We start from the raw sequence: 15274 nt of genomic DNA, 5'->3' as shown, positions 1-15274 counted from the left end.
GCCTACCAGATGCCAGGCCCTGTGCTTTCTCCTGCCCTTAAAGTCTTCCTGTAAAATAGATTATTGTCATCTGCTTGGGGCATGTTTAATGAAAGTGATCAGGCTTTCTAGAGATTGAAATGAAAATATAATTAACATCTTTGATTTCTGTGCCATCAAAGAGCTCAAACTGTTCTCCAGATATATGTTGGATGCTTGAGTGGTTATGAAACCCTTTGAAATTAAGTGACAGACTCAGTCCTGTGTGCTGATGTTTAGGACAGACAGACACACACACTCAAACTCACACACACCAGGCTTATGGGGAAGAAATGAGAGATGACAACAGTGTCTAATTGAAGCTCCTCCAGGGTCTGGCTTCCTGCCATAATGGTTCACACATATCCTGTGTTTTGAAAACGGCAGGTTTTGGCTTGTGATCAACCAGGAGGGAAACATGGTTACTGCTCGCCAGGAACCTCGCCTGGTCCTGATTTCCCTGACCTGCGATGGTGACACCCTGACTCTCAGTGCAGCCTACACAAAGGACCTACTACTGCCTATCAAAACACCCACCACAAATGCAGTGCACAAGTGCAGGTAAGGAAACGGCAGGTCGTAGCCCTTGTGTGAATGAATAGTCATGCAATTTTGAGAAAGCATAAACTCGAGAGGGAATCCTGAGAAACATATCAATAATGAACCGTTGATTGCATGTGTACCATATACAGAACCAAGTCCTCAACATTATGAAGATCTAAAAGAAGGAGAAAGAAGGAAGCAGCTTCAGAAACTTGTGTTGTGGAGATGACAGACATGAAAGTGCTATGTAGAAACCCATGAGAACAAAAGCATATTGACATGTCAGCAAGAGAAAAATAACAGCACCCAAAGATCAAGCACAAAAATGGGGTGGGAGTGGTGGGGGCGAGTGTCCTAGCAGAGGTGAAACTCGATCTACGTATTCTCATAGAACTTTTTCTACTTGGCTTAGAAAAACTGGGCACCTTCCAAGTCTGAGTTAGGAAAGGAGTTGCAAATGGCTATGTGACCCGTAAGATTTAGTTCTAATGAAAGGAAGTTCCAAAATAGAAAAGAACAACTCTAGCTAGAAGAGTGATCCAGCCAGCGGCTGCCCAGGGGTCAGTGTCAGAATGAGGCTGGGGATGTAACCCAGGAGGATGTTCTGTACACAAGCCCTTCCCTCAACATCAGAAAGGCTGCAATGAAGCAATTCTTCTAGGAAAACTAGTTTTGCCTCCAAGAAGTCATGTCTAGAGTTGATTTCTTATCTCATTATGGGAAAATTAAAGTTGGTCCAGTTATATTCTTGTTATAGTTTCTGCATTTGGAATAAAGATGCAGTGTGAATGTAGTTTATAGCCTATCATAAAAAAATAGCATCACCTCAAAAAATGTAGTTATCTGAACAACGTCTAAAGACCCAGAAAAGTTCACAAAATGCAATTCTGATGTAATTTCTACATTTTAGAGTTTTAAACATGATAATATACTTTTTTGAATTTGGTGGTTTTTCAGATTAGAAAAGTGGTACATATTCATTGTTGAAAATTTGGGAAATACCAAAAAAAAAAAAACAAAACAAAAACTACCTGTGATAACTGTAATTAATATTGCGGCATATTTTCTTTCGGTCTCTATGCCTACTACTTAAAAACCAAACTGAAATAATACAAAAAATCCTTTAATATTGTTTATATACTTAAATTGACATGTTGAGTATTTTTTCATATTGTTAAAAAATCTTTAAGGATACCATTTTTCATGTTGGCATAATATTTCATTTTGTGGGTGTCCTCTAATGCATTTTAATATGCCCCATGATTAAACATTTTGATTGTCTTAATTTTTTTCCAGGTATTAAGAAGAATGTGATGAATATCTTGGCATAAATCTTTGTTTATATCATTTGTTGTTTTCTTAGGGAAAAAATTCTAGCAGTGGTTTTGCTTGAAATAAGAATATGGATCCTGTAGGCTTTTGATACATCTTGCTAAATTGTTTGCAGAATGGTTTTACCGATTCCATTTTAACCATTATGTTAAAAAACATTTTGCCATTTTTATGGGCAAAAATGATAATTTCTTGTTAATTTAATTTGTATTTTTCCCTGAATGAGGTAAGCTTTTAAATATTTATATTGCAATCTGTATTTCATGTTTCTCCACGTCCTGATTTGTGTTTATTTGCCATGGTTAGATATTTACCCATATTTTCTTATAGTTAATTTTTTTGTTTAATTTTTAATTCATTTGAAATTATGTTGAAACTTTTTTCACAGTCTCATATGGCATTTGGTCCATGCCCAAAAGACTAAACAAGGGCATGCTTGGAAATTGCAAAATGTAAAGGCTTAGACATGCTATGGTAGTATACAGACTCTTCGAGCAAAGATTCCAAGAACCTTCTGGATTCAGGTTTCTTTTGACAGCCCAACCTATTCTCTTATGAGGGAGTTGTAACCTCAGCCCACAGTTTCCTAAAGATTTCTGATGAGTTCTTGGGGCGCTGGGGTCGTGATCACAGGCAGTACACCTGTTTTCATGGTCGAAGATGTTACTTGATTTTCTCACATGCCTTGCCTGCTATTAATAAGATACACAGAATTAGGGACTTTTGCTATGGATTATTCAGACAAACAGCCTCAAACCTCAAACCATCTCAAGCCATGCCTACATTATCTTTGTCAAAGGGTCAAAGGTTATAGGAGCATTTGGAATTTTATTTTAATTCTTCACTTGCACTTTTTGGGACAGTGTGCAGGTGGGTTGCTGGGGCCAAGATACAGCAGAGGCCAATCAGAACTCAGAAGAAATGTGGCAGGAGCAGGAAGAAGGCAGAACAAATTCTACTCGTTGAAAGGCCTCAAGTTCTGGGTGATTATGAACCTGAACCCCAGGATCTAGAAATAGATGTTGCAATGGAAATCAGTGTCAGATTAGCAGGGCAGATGTTTAAATGGCCCAAGATAGATGCAAATGCTTTGACTTCGTAAAAATAATTATTGCCAATTGAAGCCCCAAGGAGTCAAAGCAGCCTTTCTGTCTATATCCTCCGCTGTGTGTGCCCTCCCACCCTCCTGTAAAAGCAACTAAGGGAAGCCCACGGCTGCTGAATGGCAAGTTGAGACTGAGAGGGTCCCTTGGTGGGCTGTAAGCGTTTGACTGGAGAAAGGAGGGTGATTTTTTTTTTTCTCATAGGCACCAGCAAAGAGGCATCTAACAAGGAGATGACCTTCAAGCCTGTCTCCATACCTAGATATTTGGTAATGCTGGCATTTCATAAGATGCTTCTGAAATTAGCATTTCAGACATTAAACTGCACACACACACACACAGATGCTAAGCCCCCCACATATATTCAGTTCTAGAACTGGTGGATTTGATTTTTGGGAAAAGTAAAAAATTATTTGGAGCTAAACCCTGTGAATAAGAAAACGATAGGACCTTTTTTTTTTTTTTGGTTAAAAAATGAGGTTAGGCTTAAAAGTAGTAATAAGTAGATATGACTAATACTAGGTTAGAATGATTACTTCCCAAGGTGACTGCTCTGAAAGGTAATATCCATTTGGGTGTATAAATTTGGGTATGTTTATTTTATTCATTTTATTTATTTTTCATCTTGATCCAGAAAAGAGTAAGGCAGACACTCCTGGTCTTTGTAAATGGTCTCATTACTTCATAGGCCTTGGGTGCATATTTCAGCCCTCTGATTCTCAGGAGTTAATTTAGAATGGGTGGGGTGACAGTGTGCGAAAAGGTATCAAGTCATATACTATAGCAGTGTACTTTTCTACATGAGTGTTACGCTTCAATAAAAAGTTTTTAAAAATTTATGAAAACTTTGAATACACCAATCTCACTGCTTAATGTAACCCAGACACTGTTAGTAATGAGTTCTCATTTTAGATATAAAGCAATAAAATTATATAAAATTATATAGGATACTATACTCAATATATTTTATGATATAAAAATCCATTTATACATTATTATTAGAGAATGGATGCTTTTGTTTGATTAAATGTTTGATTTATGGAGTAACTATACAAAGATAGGTTGAAATAACTTGGTTGGGGGACCCTGGGTCATTACTACCTACTGAGCACATCCCAGTCCTAAGAATTTTTTGGGGACTTCTTACGGATTGTTCCTAATCCTCACAACAGAGTTCTGCTTCTACCCATATTTTATTGATGAAGAAACTGAGTCTCAGAATAAGAAACTATCACCAAGGCCATGGAGCTAGTCATTTGTGGAAATGGAATGCTCACCCAAGTAGATTTACTTGATCCACTAAGCTTTCTCAAACTTCCAGCATTTGCATAACACCACGATGATAGTAGGCCAAACCATAAACCACCTGTACTCTTGTTTACTTAATATTTCTCTTTAAATTGATTCAGCTTAAAAACTAATCTTAAACACATTTATTTAAAAAAGAAACTTTATGTGGTTACCTATATGATTTGCCAGGTATACGGCTTTGTATGGCTACCTATATAATTTATATATATGGGTTTATATATAAATTTATGTGGCTACCTATAAACCTTATATGGCTACCTGTATACAAACTTTATATGGCTACCTATATAATTTGCCAGAAAGTAACAAACACTCAATATGCTAAAACATTACTAAATTCGAGCTAGAAGCTGTTGCCTACAGAGGTCTCTGGACCTAAGCTGTGTTCTTTCTTTGTTAAAAGAGATGATTATCAAGTGTTGCTAAAAGGTAAAGATTTATTACCACTAAACTGAAATTTCTCTCTGTGCAATTCACTGTTATTTAATGCTATACCCAGGTGCCATCTACAGTTATCTTGAATGCCAGCAGTGGTAATGGTCTTGCATTTTGTGAAACACTGGCCTACACCATAGCATTTATTTTCCTCTCCATAGCTGTGAAATTCATGTAACGCCAAACAGCCCTGCACAGGACTATGTGCTGGGGAGTGGGAACTTCAAATCCTACAAAGTTATAACTTGCAATCAAATCCAGTAGATTATTATTGTTATTATTAAATAAATATAATATTATTGTTAATGTTTGTTTTATATATAGTTATTATCTGTAATGTTTTAGGCTTTGTAGAACATTTTCATATTGTTGCTGTACTATACTGGCAAAGCATAGCCAGGCCTGCGAATAAAGATTTCTGGTCGCTATTCAGCTGGGTGAACTAGATTTTGCAGTAATTCTAAGTTTACTTTATACTGATACATTAGTTTTCTTCTGGAGAACTCAGTACATTTTCAAATATATTATTTCATTTCATCCTCCCTGCATTCCTTCCAGGTAGGGAGACACAGTTGTACAAAACTTGATTTTTAAAATGAGGAAAGCAATGCTTAAAGGGGTGCTTTCATTTTCATTTGGCCTTACACAGGTTTGGAGTCAGGGCCAGGACTAAAATTACATCTTCTGATAATTAAGAAATGACAGTAATGTTACAGCTGGGAGCAGCTTTTCTGATATAGCTGGCACATATTAGGGTGCATGGATTTTCAAAGCCATGTCTGCCCTTTGCTCCTGCCACCCCTGCAGAGTGCACAGCCTGGAGATAGAGGGCAGGGACTGTGGCGAGGCCGCCGCCCAGTGGATAACCAGCTTCCTGAAGTCACAGCCCTACCGCCTGGTGCACTTCGAGCCTCACATGCGACCGAGACGTCCTCATCAAATAGCAGACTTGTTCCGACCCAAGGACCAGGTGAGAGGTTCTGCTGCCTCCATGGGTAGAAAGCAGTCACCCCCAGATCAGGGGGCTCAGGTGGCATCTCTGATGACTCGGCTCTGTTGTTTTCTGGGGCAGCCCTCTGGTAGCTCAGATCACAAGCAGTAGGCAGAAATAAAGCCCTTCCCTTGGAAGCATTGTTTGTTTCTTTGTTTGGGGGACTCTTGAATTTTTGCCCTTGAGCATCTACCTTCCTATTTGTGTAAGCATTCTGATGCCAGTAGGGTTTCAAAACTGTTCTGCACCAGTGTCTTTTTTTCATTCCATTCTGTAATTGCACATGGAGTCCAGAATTTTTACAGTTTGCAGTTGTATGTCAGATTCCAGTTGTGCAAGTTGGCATGGGTATGGAGATACACAGACTCAAATGATCAGCCTTAATGGCATAAAGCTCTAAGGATTCATCATAAAAGCAGGGTTGGTAGTACCATATACTGCTTTTACCATGGCCATAAAAAAAATAAATTATGCTGTAGTCCTTACTGCTAAGGAGGCTGAGGTGGGAGGATTGCTTGAGTCCAGAGAGTTGAGGCTGCAGTGATCTGTGATGGCACCATTGCACTACAGCCCGGGTGACAAGGAGTCTCTGTCTCAAAATATATAAATAAAGAAACAAGCAAATGCATAAATTATGGTCAACATAAATATTAATTTGTAAGTTGCATAAAATAAGTATTCATGGAATTAGTGAACATTTAAATCAAACATAATGAGGTCATCAAACTCAACCACCTTATTAAACATTTGAGAAATGGGAGGCTTAGAAAGGTTCAGTGATGTCCCCAAGGGCACATGCCTTGTGGCAGCTTAGGATTGATTCTGAGTCCTTGTTCCCTTCATTCCACCATGCAGTTTCTGCTATCTGCAAGGCTATTTAAAACTTCTGAGTCACTGTGACTTCTATTAAAAGAACAAGAGAACTACTTTGAAAGATTGTGTCTGGGGTGGGGTGGAGCATGGAGGCTATGTCTAGGAACTAGGCACACCTAACCACTGAAAAGTTGGTGTGCCATGTGTTATAACAATGTCTATTTCCTTATCAGATTGCTTACTCAGACACCAGCCCATTCTTGATCCTTTCTGAGGCGTCGCTGGCGGATCTCAACTCCAGGCTAGAGAAGAAAGTTAAAGCAACCAACTTCAGGCCCAATATTGTAATTTCAGGATGCGATGTCTATGCAGAGGTAACGCTATGCCCCTTTGGATCTTTCCTTGGATTTGACTTCTTTTTTAAGGTATGAGAGTCTTTGACATTGGATTAGATTATTCTGAAGGGTGCATTATTTATCAACTCTGTAATACATAACAATTTGATTTTTAGATTTATTCAACACTTAATAAGTGCAGACTTCTGTGTGGAGGATACAAATGTTGATGGGTCAGAGACTGTCATCAAGGAGGCAGTTCAGTATCTAAGGCTTCTAAGGAGAATTCTGAGTTGACAGGTTCGTTGTTGAGTCACATTTTCTTGCATAGACTACATGATCTGTGTGGGCCATGGAACAAAGAAAGTGTGTGCTCCTGTCTTGTTAAAGGATGGTCTTACTGTTTAGTAGACGGCTCTCTTGGAGAAGACAGGCATTTACTGCAAGGCTGCTGGGTGAGGGTTGGGAGAGGTTGTTGCCCCTAAGCTTCATGGCACTACCCTGAAATGCTTGCAGTGCCACCTTCCATCTGCCCTCAGATGTTTGCGTGGTGACTTAGCTTGAACAGCCCTGAGGCTTGGTTTCTGGGATTCCACAGGATTCTGGCAGCAAATTTACCTTTGTAATAAATGGCCTTTGGCTATTTAACTTGATTCTCTCCCTGGGCTTCCATGAAGGCAGAGGTTGGTGGCCTAGAGGCATGGTGAGTGGCCACCAGCTGTGGATACTCAACAGAAACCCTGACCCACAGCTAGGAATTCAGGAGCTCTGGTTGTGCCTCATATTTATGTTGAGAAGGGAGAGGTAAAGGGGACCATATAGTGGTCCTTACGTCTGCCCATTTCCTCCATAACAGGGAAAAATGGAATCAAAGTAATTGAGTTTTAACCTTTTATACTCAGAGGAACCAATTATATTCTTCACTTTTGCTGTACGGAGGCAAAACTATGCTGAAAGAGAAATAATCTAAGAATTTGATTCCCACATTCAAACCAGAAGATGTGATGGCTGGTTTCAGCTTCTGCGCTGGCTTCTGCATGACTTTGAGCAGCCCCGCTAAGTCCCATTTACCTTGCCTGAACAATGAGATGATCATATTTCTGCCTAGGGTTACCTTAAGGGTCTGTTGAAGGGTCAGTTTGGATAATGTAATTTATGAGATGTATAAAAGCAATATCAATCGATGGAGGATAATAAAAGTACGCCCGAATCCACTGCTAATGCTTCATATAAAATACTCATTGCTCCAAACTTCCAAGGGTAGCGTTTCTTCTAAAGATGGCGGAGAACTTCCTAGTGTGAGGCGGGTGGACTGTGTGCATGTCCCCCACGGTCCTGGGTTGGGCATCTCTCAGTGCTTCTTTGTGACAAGGAAGTTCTGCCTGTCCTGCTCCTGTGCACCATGGGCCAGCCTGACTTAGACAACAGGAAAATAATCAGTGTTTGGTTGCCTTTGACCATCTCCTTGATATTCATCTTCCACCAGCTATGGCTAGGAGAGCCATTTCTCCTGAGAACGTTCCTTCTCAGGAAAAGAGAAATGAGTGGGGAGGGTTTTGAATGAATACTTGTGTTGCGCTTAAGTATGTTGTCTCTTCTATGCCTCACGGCAGCCCAGCGGGATAAAGCTATCATTCCTATCTTACAGGAGAGAAGAGAGAGGCTTGGGGAGGTGAGGTGGCCTGCCCTAGGCTATACCACAGCAAGGAGGGGCTGGGTTTTGAACCCCAATTGTACAAGGCCAGAGGAACCCTGAGAATTCTAGGGCATATGTGTGGGGCTGGGACAGCTGGATTCTAATCCACCTGCTTCAGCAAGTGACCGTACAAGCCTGGACAGGTCACCAAACTCGCCGAGGCATCTGCTTCTTGCAGTTGTAAAACACGGGCAGTTTCAATGACTCCCTCGCCTGATGGGATCTGTGAGAATCAAGGTCGATGACAATTTGTGGAAAAGTTCTAGGACATTAAGTACCACAGAGAGGTAAGGAAGAGTTTAATTCCTGGGAGTTTGGCTCAGGTACCAGCTTTTCCCCTATGATCGACTTTAAGCTTTCTTTCCCCCCAGTGTGATTTGTGCACCGAGGGTCATGCTGAAGCCATTTCCACTCCAAAATTCTGTGACAGTAAGATTCGGATGAGAGGAGAAGAGGAGATGGCCCAGAGTAGAACTTCAGATCTCGGAGATTTCTTTCAATTGAGTCTTACTCTAAAAACCCGTATCTCTCTCTCTATCTCTGAGTGTTTCCTAGTTGAGAACATTCTGTATGTGAAGCTGGGCGGTAACACAATGGTGGCTGAGCCGGCCTTGTTTTTAGTAACTCACCCATCATCGAGTGGGTTGCTGCCCCTGTGTGGCATGCGCTGTGAATAGACACATGAGAACAAGGGTTGAAGAAATGCACTTGCTTCTCCTAAGGAGCTCAGTGTGGTCAGATAGTGAACAAGCAGTCACAGCACAGTGAGATATGGCCAGGAGGGTGGCAAGCAGCCAGACGTGGGGACGTGACTAACACCTGCATTGTGGGGTGAGCTGAAGCATGGGGCACCCAGGGCTCTGGTCTCAGACCCTTTCTCATTTGTCTGCACTCACTTTTCTGATCTGTTCTTTCTCTCCTTTTTTTTTTTTTTTAATTTAATCATCTGTTTTTAAGACCTTCTCTGCCCTGAGGACCCCTAACTATATCCTTCTGCCAGAGCTTTCCCCTGCTTCTCCATATCTCCATGTGGATGTCTAATCCAACGTCAGGATGTCTGAAATTGAGGTTCAGGTTTCCACCCCAAAGCCTGCTGTGCTGTCTCGCCTATCTCAGCACACAACAGCTCTGACTTCCGCTGGCTCAGGCCCCAAACTGCTAACCACCCTTTGTTCTTCTCTTTCTCTCACATCCTAAGTTCCTACAGTTGACAGATCTTGGTGGCTGGGCCTTCCCCCCCACTCCCCTCTCTGCCCGGATGCAGTCACCACTGGTGCTGCAGCAGCCTGGCTTCACTGGCCTCCTTGCCCCACCCTTGACCCAGCCCTGCACCATCCATGGGCTGTTCTCAGCACATCCATCAAGGTAACCCTGTTGATGTAAGTAACATCATGTGATTTGTCTGCTCAAAGCCCTCTCATGGTTCTCCACCTTTCTTCAAGTAAAAGATGGGATCCTTATGGATTGCCTGGAAGGCCCAACATGACCTGCACCCCGCCAGCTCCCAGCCCCTTCTCCTCTCACTCCCCTCTGCTCTCTCACTCTGCCCCAGCCATACTGGCCTTTTTTCTGGGCCCCGGCTGGGTCCTCTGCCTGGCATATCTTCCCTCACAGGCCTCATGGCTCACTCCAGTGCCTCTTTCAGTCCCCTGCTGCGGGCTTCACTGACCCCGCTCATCCAGCCCCCCCACAGCACACACCCCACCTAACAAGCCGTGTGTACTCAGGTATCAGTGTATTGTCTGTTTCCCCTATGCAAGCTCCTTGAGGACAGGGGCTGCTGTATCTCCAGCCCCTAGGAGAGCCCCTGGTACATAGAAGGTGTGCACTAATTATCTGTTAAATGAATGACCTGGACAAAGTATTGTCCAGGAGAAAGGGGGGCACTGAGGGAGGGGTGCATACACAGGGCTATGAAGGTATGAGAGAATGGCCATCTTGCAGTGCTGGGGCTCAGGAGAGGAGGGGAGCTGAGAGCACAGGTACTTGGTGTCAGGTTTTGGGGAGTCTGGGAAGAATTTTTGGCCAGGGAGTGACTGAATCCGATTTGCATGATACACATTTGCCTCTGCCAGGAGCCTGGAGAAGGATTAGAGCAGGTGGGGCCAGGGTGCAGCTGGGAGAGCAGGCTAGCATGGAGGAAGGCCGAGGACCTGCATGGAAGTTTCTGGAAAGCAGACCCACTCCTCATCTCGGAAGCTACCTTCTCAGCAACTGTGGCTTTTCTCTGCCTCCCTTCATCATCGGCACTCCCCACACTCATTTCTTACACCTCACTTCTCCCCGAAGCCACAGTAGAGACAACCACCCTACCTACCACAGTCAGTGACCGTTTCTCAGTCACCACCACCCCGCTCTGAGGACACATGGAGACTACTTACTGAAACGTTTCTCCTTTAGCTGTACTGCCCTTGCTTCTCTGCTGTTTGTCCTCATCCCTTACTTCCAAAAGTTCTGGCCTTGACCCTTTTCTCTCCCCTCCTTGGTGATCACACTGTCTCCTGCAGCATCGCCCTCTGTCACCTGACATAGGTCCCTCAAATGTCCACCCAGGACTCCCTCTGGAGTGCTGCACCACAGTTCCAACTCTTTGTTGGTTGACAGAGAAACTCAGACTTATGTGCTCCCACCCCAGCCCCTACACCCTCACCCCACCTCCCTAAACTCATTCTTTCTTTCTTTTTTGAAACAGAGTCTTGCTCTGTCACCTAGGCCAGAGTGCGCTGGCATGATCTCAGCTCACTGCAACCTCTGCCTCCCGGATTCAAGCGATTCTCCTGCCTCAGCCTCTTGAGTAGCTGGGATTACAGGCAGATGCCACCATGCCCGGCTAGTTTTTGTATTTTTAGTATAGACGGGGTTTTGCCGTGTTGGCCAGGCTGGTCTTGAACTCCTAACCTCAGGTGATCCACCCGCCTTGGCCTCCCAAAGTGCTGGGATAACAGGCATGAGCCACTGCGCCTGGCCCCCAAACTCCTTCTGTTGACTTCACAGTTTCTATCCAGGGCAGCATGTTTTTTACTTTCACCCAGGCTCAGAGCGTGACAGTCGGCCCTGGCTCCTCCCTCTGCTGTGTTCCTCCCAGCCCCAGCCATGTTGGCTCCCCTTTCTATTCTTAGCCACCAGCCAGATCCGACGTTTGTTACTTTAAGTTTGGACCACTGAGTGCTCCCTCCTGAATGTTGCCACAGCCAAGCCTCCTAGAGCTGATCAGCGTGATCTCTCCCGCTCTAAAAGTTTGTAACAAATCATCAGTGTTGCTGACTTGCTCAGAAGCCTTTAGTGGCTTTCCATGTCACAAAGGTCCAAACTTCCCACTCAATCATTACATTCCTCTGTAACCTTGCCACAGTCTGCTTTTCCAGCCTTTATTACCAACTGTATTAGTTTATTTTCATAGTGCTATGAAGAAATACCCGAGACTGGGTAATTTATAAAGAAAAAGAGGCTTAATGGACTCACAGTTCCACATGGCTGTGGAGGCCTCACAATCATGGCAGAAGGTGAAGGAGAAGCAAAGGTACGTCTTACATGGTGGCAGGCAAGAGAGTGCGTGCAGGGGAACTGCCCTTTATAAAACCATCAGATCTCATGAGATTTATTCACTATCACAAAAAAAGCATGGGAAAGACCCGCCCCCATGATTCAATTACCTCCAACTGGGTCCCTCCCATGACACATGGGGATTATGGGAGCTACAATTCAAGATGAGATTTGGGTGGAGACACAGCCAAACCATATCACGAACGAAAGCTCCAAACTGCAAACTGGTGTCTCCTGGTCACTGAGAATCTTACTCCCTTCCCTACTTAAAACTGTTGACATTCTCTAAAAGCCTGGATTAAAAGCCCCCTCCCCTGGGAAGCCTGCTCTGATTGCCGGACCTCAAAGCGCTCCCTCCCTTCTCTGAAGCTACCGTGTGCTCTGAGCCTCTCCCATTACCAGGCTTGTCCTGTTTGAACTGGTCACCTCCGGGTGCTGTAGGAAGACTTTCCTGGGCTCATCAGTGCTTATGACTCAATCTCCAGTAGTTTTTTTTGGAATAGAAGGGGCTCTGGAAGTATTTCTTTAATTAATAATAACTTAATTTCCTAAGTGGAACCCTTATTTCTCTCCTTTTATATACCCTTTTTATGTGTTTTCTTGTGACCATAGTGCCCCCTTGTGGAGAAATGTTCACAGGACAGGCTGTGGCTGTGCTAATCCGCTGTGCCCAGTTTTCTGGACTGTTGAAAATATGTGCTTGAGATCCATTTTATGATTTACGACAGAACAAAACCCCTGTGTCATATATATCAAGAATAACACACACTATTGGAGTTAAAATTCTGAGCTCATGATCAACCAAGGACAAGGCAGTTTGCTTAACTCCAGGTCTTTGCCTTCCGCCCTCGTGTGGTGGGCAATTCTCTCCGAGGGTAAGAAGGTCAGGACTATAATCAAATGTCCTTTGCCTCCTCGGCGCCCTTCCTTCTTATTGCTGTCCCCTCTGCCTGGAGTCCCCTTACCCTTCTTTTGTGCCTCTCAAACTCTCTGCCCTTTTAGACTCAGCACCCATCTTACCTATTCCTTATAAAACTTCCTCTAACCAGACCAGCCTGGAGAGCCATGCCTCTGAATCCCCAGAGTAAGTATTGCCAGCACAGTTAAACCAACACATGACGTGCTGCCTTGGAGTGCTTTTTGTGAATATTTCTGGCATTTAAAAATAAAATATTTATCTTTAGAATTCCATGTATGGATGGCCTATCTTGGCTGCTGGATTGGAGGGACTTGGTCCACTAATGCGGTTTGTCATGGAAACTAGGCTCCACTGACCCAGCCCACAGCTCCCCTGGCCACAGTGCTTCATAAATACTCCAGCAAAAATCAAAGAGGAATGAGGCTGCTGGTCCTGCTCCTGATGTGTCCGTATCTGGCTAGGGGAGACATGCACATACTCAGTGACTTAAGGCTCTTGATCCATATAACTTCAGGCAGGCACTAAGGGATGTGATATAATCTGAAGTAATGAGCAATGCCCCCATCTGTCCCCCTCCCCACTTTCACCCACCCCATTCACTTTGTGCACCCCACCCCCCACCACCAGTCAAGTGGGATTATCAGGGAGCCTCCCTGAGCAAGGCGAGTTTCCATGACATTTTTACAAGTGAGAGGAGAGGGAAATCTCATCTCAGGGGAATCAACTGGCATATCAAAGCCAGAGAGAGGGAACGCCAAGGTGTGTGGGTATCACTTGGCAGAGCAGGGCTGGGGGAGAACAGAAGGCTGCCATCACTGATGTGGGTGACATCGTTAGGTGCGAGGGCTCCTGGGAAGTCTCTACACACGTGTCAGGGGCAGGGCCCAGAGGTGCTCATGGGAATTTGTGCTTTGTCCCCTAGGATTCTTGGGATGAGCTTCTTATTGGTGACGTGGAACTGAAAAGGGTGATGGCTTGTTCCAGGTAAGGTGCTTTCCTGTCCCTGTGGGGTGGAGGTGGGGATAAGGTCGCTCTGCTCTGTCCCCCTTATGATGCTCTGTGTGCGTGTCCAGATGCATTTTAACCACAGTGGACCCAGACACCGGTGTCATGAGCAGGAAGGAACCGCTGGAAACACTGAAGAGGTAGGACTGGGCAGACGGGGCTGATCTTCGGGTTTAGGTGCCGGGAACAGAAGCAATATTTGTTGCTTAATGTTTATAAGAGGAAACAGTGAAAACACCACACACATAGTCTTGAAACTCAAGAGGGTCCCATTAACGAGATAATTTGGGAAACATTCCCTGGTGTTTTGGACACCAACATGTCTGCTTAAAGAAGTACTTTTATTTTTCATTTAGAAATCATAATTCAAATAAATCAATGTTTGAAAATTGCTTATGCATTTTGACAAATTTTATTACGGGCTAAGTATTAGATGATACCAAAAAATGTATTAGGTGTCCTAATGGCATTGTGGTTGTATAAGAAATGTCAATATATTTTAGAGAAGCTGATTGAAATATGTGTGTAGGAGTGAAGTGATGTGACATCTGGAACTTGCCATATATTATTTTAGCAAAAAGAAAAAAAGGATAGATGAGTACATTTAAAAAATGTGTCACAATCTTCATAAATAGAATCTGGGTGATAATTACGTGGGGTTTATTGCACTATTCTACTTTTATGTTTACTTTAAAATTTCTTAAGGAAAAATTTTAGGTGAAAGACACAGTACCGAGAATCATTTTAAATTGTATATAAAGATGGTCAAGATGCCGTGTTGATTTTACAAAGTTGATTATAAAATAGCACTATTTACTTTTTCATTTTTATTTGATTTTGCTTTTTAAAAAACATATAAATGCACATGAGTAGATAAAAGGCTGAAAGGATATAAAACAAAATGGAGATACTCTTTTGGTACAGTCATAGAATTATGGAAAAGGGTTATTCTTATATGCAGTCTCTAAACTTTCTATAATTACTCTGCATTACTTTTGTGAAAACAACAATAACAGTTTAGTATCCAAGCACTTCAGAGCTGATATCTACCAAATTTGGGACCCAGGAAATTGCTGAAACTCTGAAAATGAACTAAGGGTGCTTCTCTTCATTGGTCCCTTTGACATTGAATGCTGAGTCACAGGCCAGGTGTCAGGTCTCTTCTCTACAGCCCCTGAGACCCTTCCTTGGCTTTGTGTAAGACCGTTCCTTGGCTTTGGTCCTGACTTG

The 15274-nt window shown here is 43.2% G+C and overlaps 1 protein-coding gene across 9 annotated transcripts in view; it reads left to right on the top strand.

The window, feature by feature from the left end:
• MTARC1 (mitochondrial amidoxime reducing component 1) overlaps window positions 1–15274 on the top strand; it is a 28189-nt gene that overhangs the window by 4884 nt on the left and 8031 nt on the right. For 3 of the 9 annotated variants that reach the window (XR_001712691.3, XR_001712690.4, XM_009441519.5), the window contains exons 2-6: window positions 406–579; window positions 5550–5712; window positions 6780–6971; window positions 13962–14023; window positions 14113–14184. Coding sequence is in view for 3 of the 9 variants with exons in the window: in XM_009441519.5 (XP_009439794.2) it covers window positions 406–579; window positions 5550–5712; window positions 6780–6971; window positions 13962–14023; window positions 14113–14184 (663 nt within the window). In the remaining 6 variants the exon portion in view is untranslated. Of the gene's footprint in view, window positions 1–405; window positions 580–5549; window positions 5713–6779; window positions 6972–7057; window positions 8865–8948; window positions 12098–13961; window positions 14024–14112; window positions 14185–15274 lie in introns of those variants that run through there. The other 6 variants (XR_008537345.1, XR_008537344.1, XR_001712693.3 and 3 more) reach the window with 6 other exon arrangements.

This window comes from Pan troglodytes, chromosome 1, assembly GCF_028858775.2.
Source record: "Pan troglodytes isolate AG18354 chromosome 1, NHGRI_mPanTro3-v2.0_pri, whole genome shotgun sequence".
Classification (NCBI taxonomy): Eukaryota; Metazoa; Chordata; class Mammalia; order Primates; family Hominidae; genus Pan; species Pan troglodytes.
Note: the sequence above shows the minus strand (reverse complement) of the source record. Positions and strands in the feature narration are given on the sequence as shown.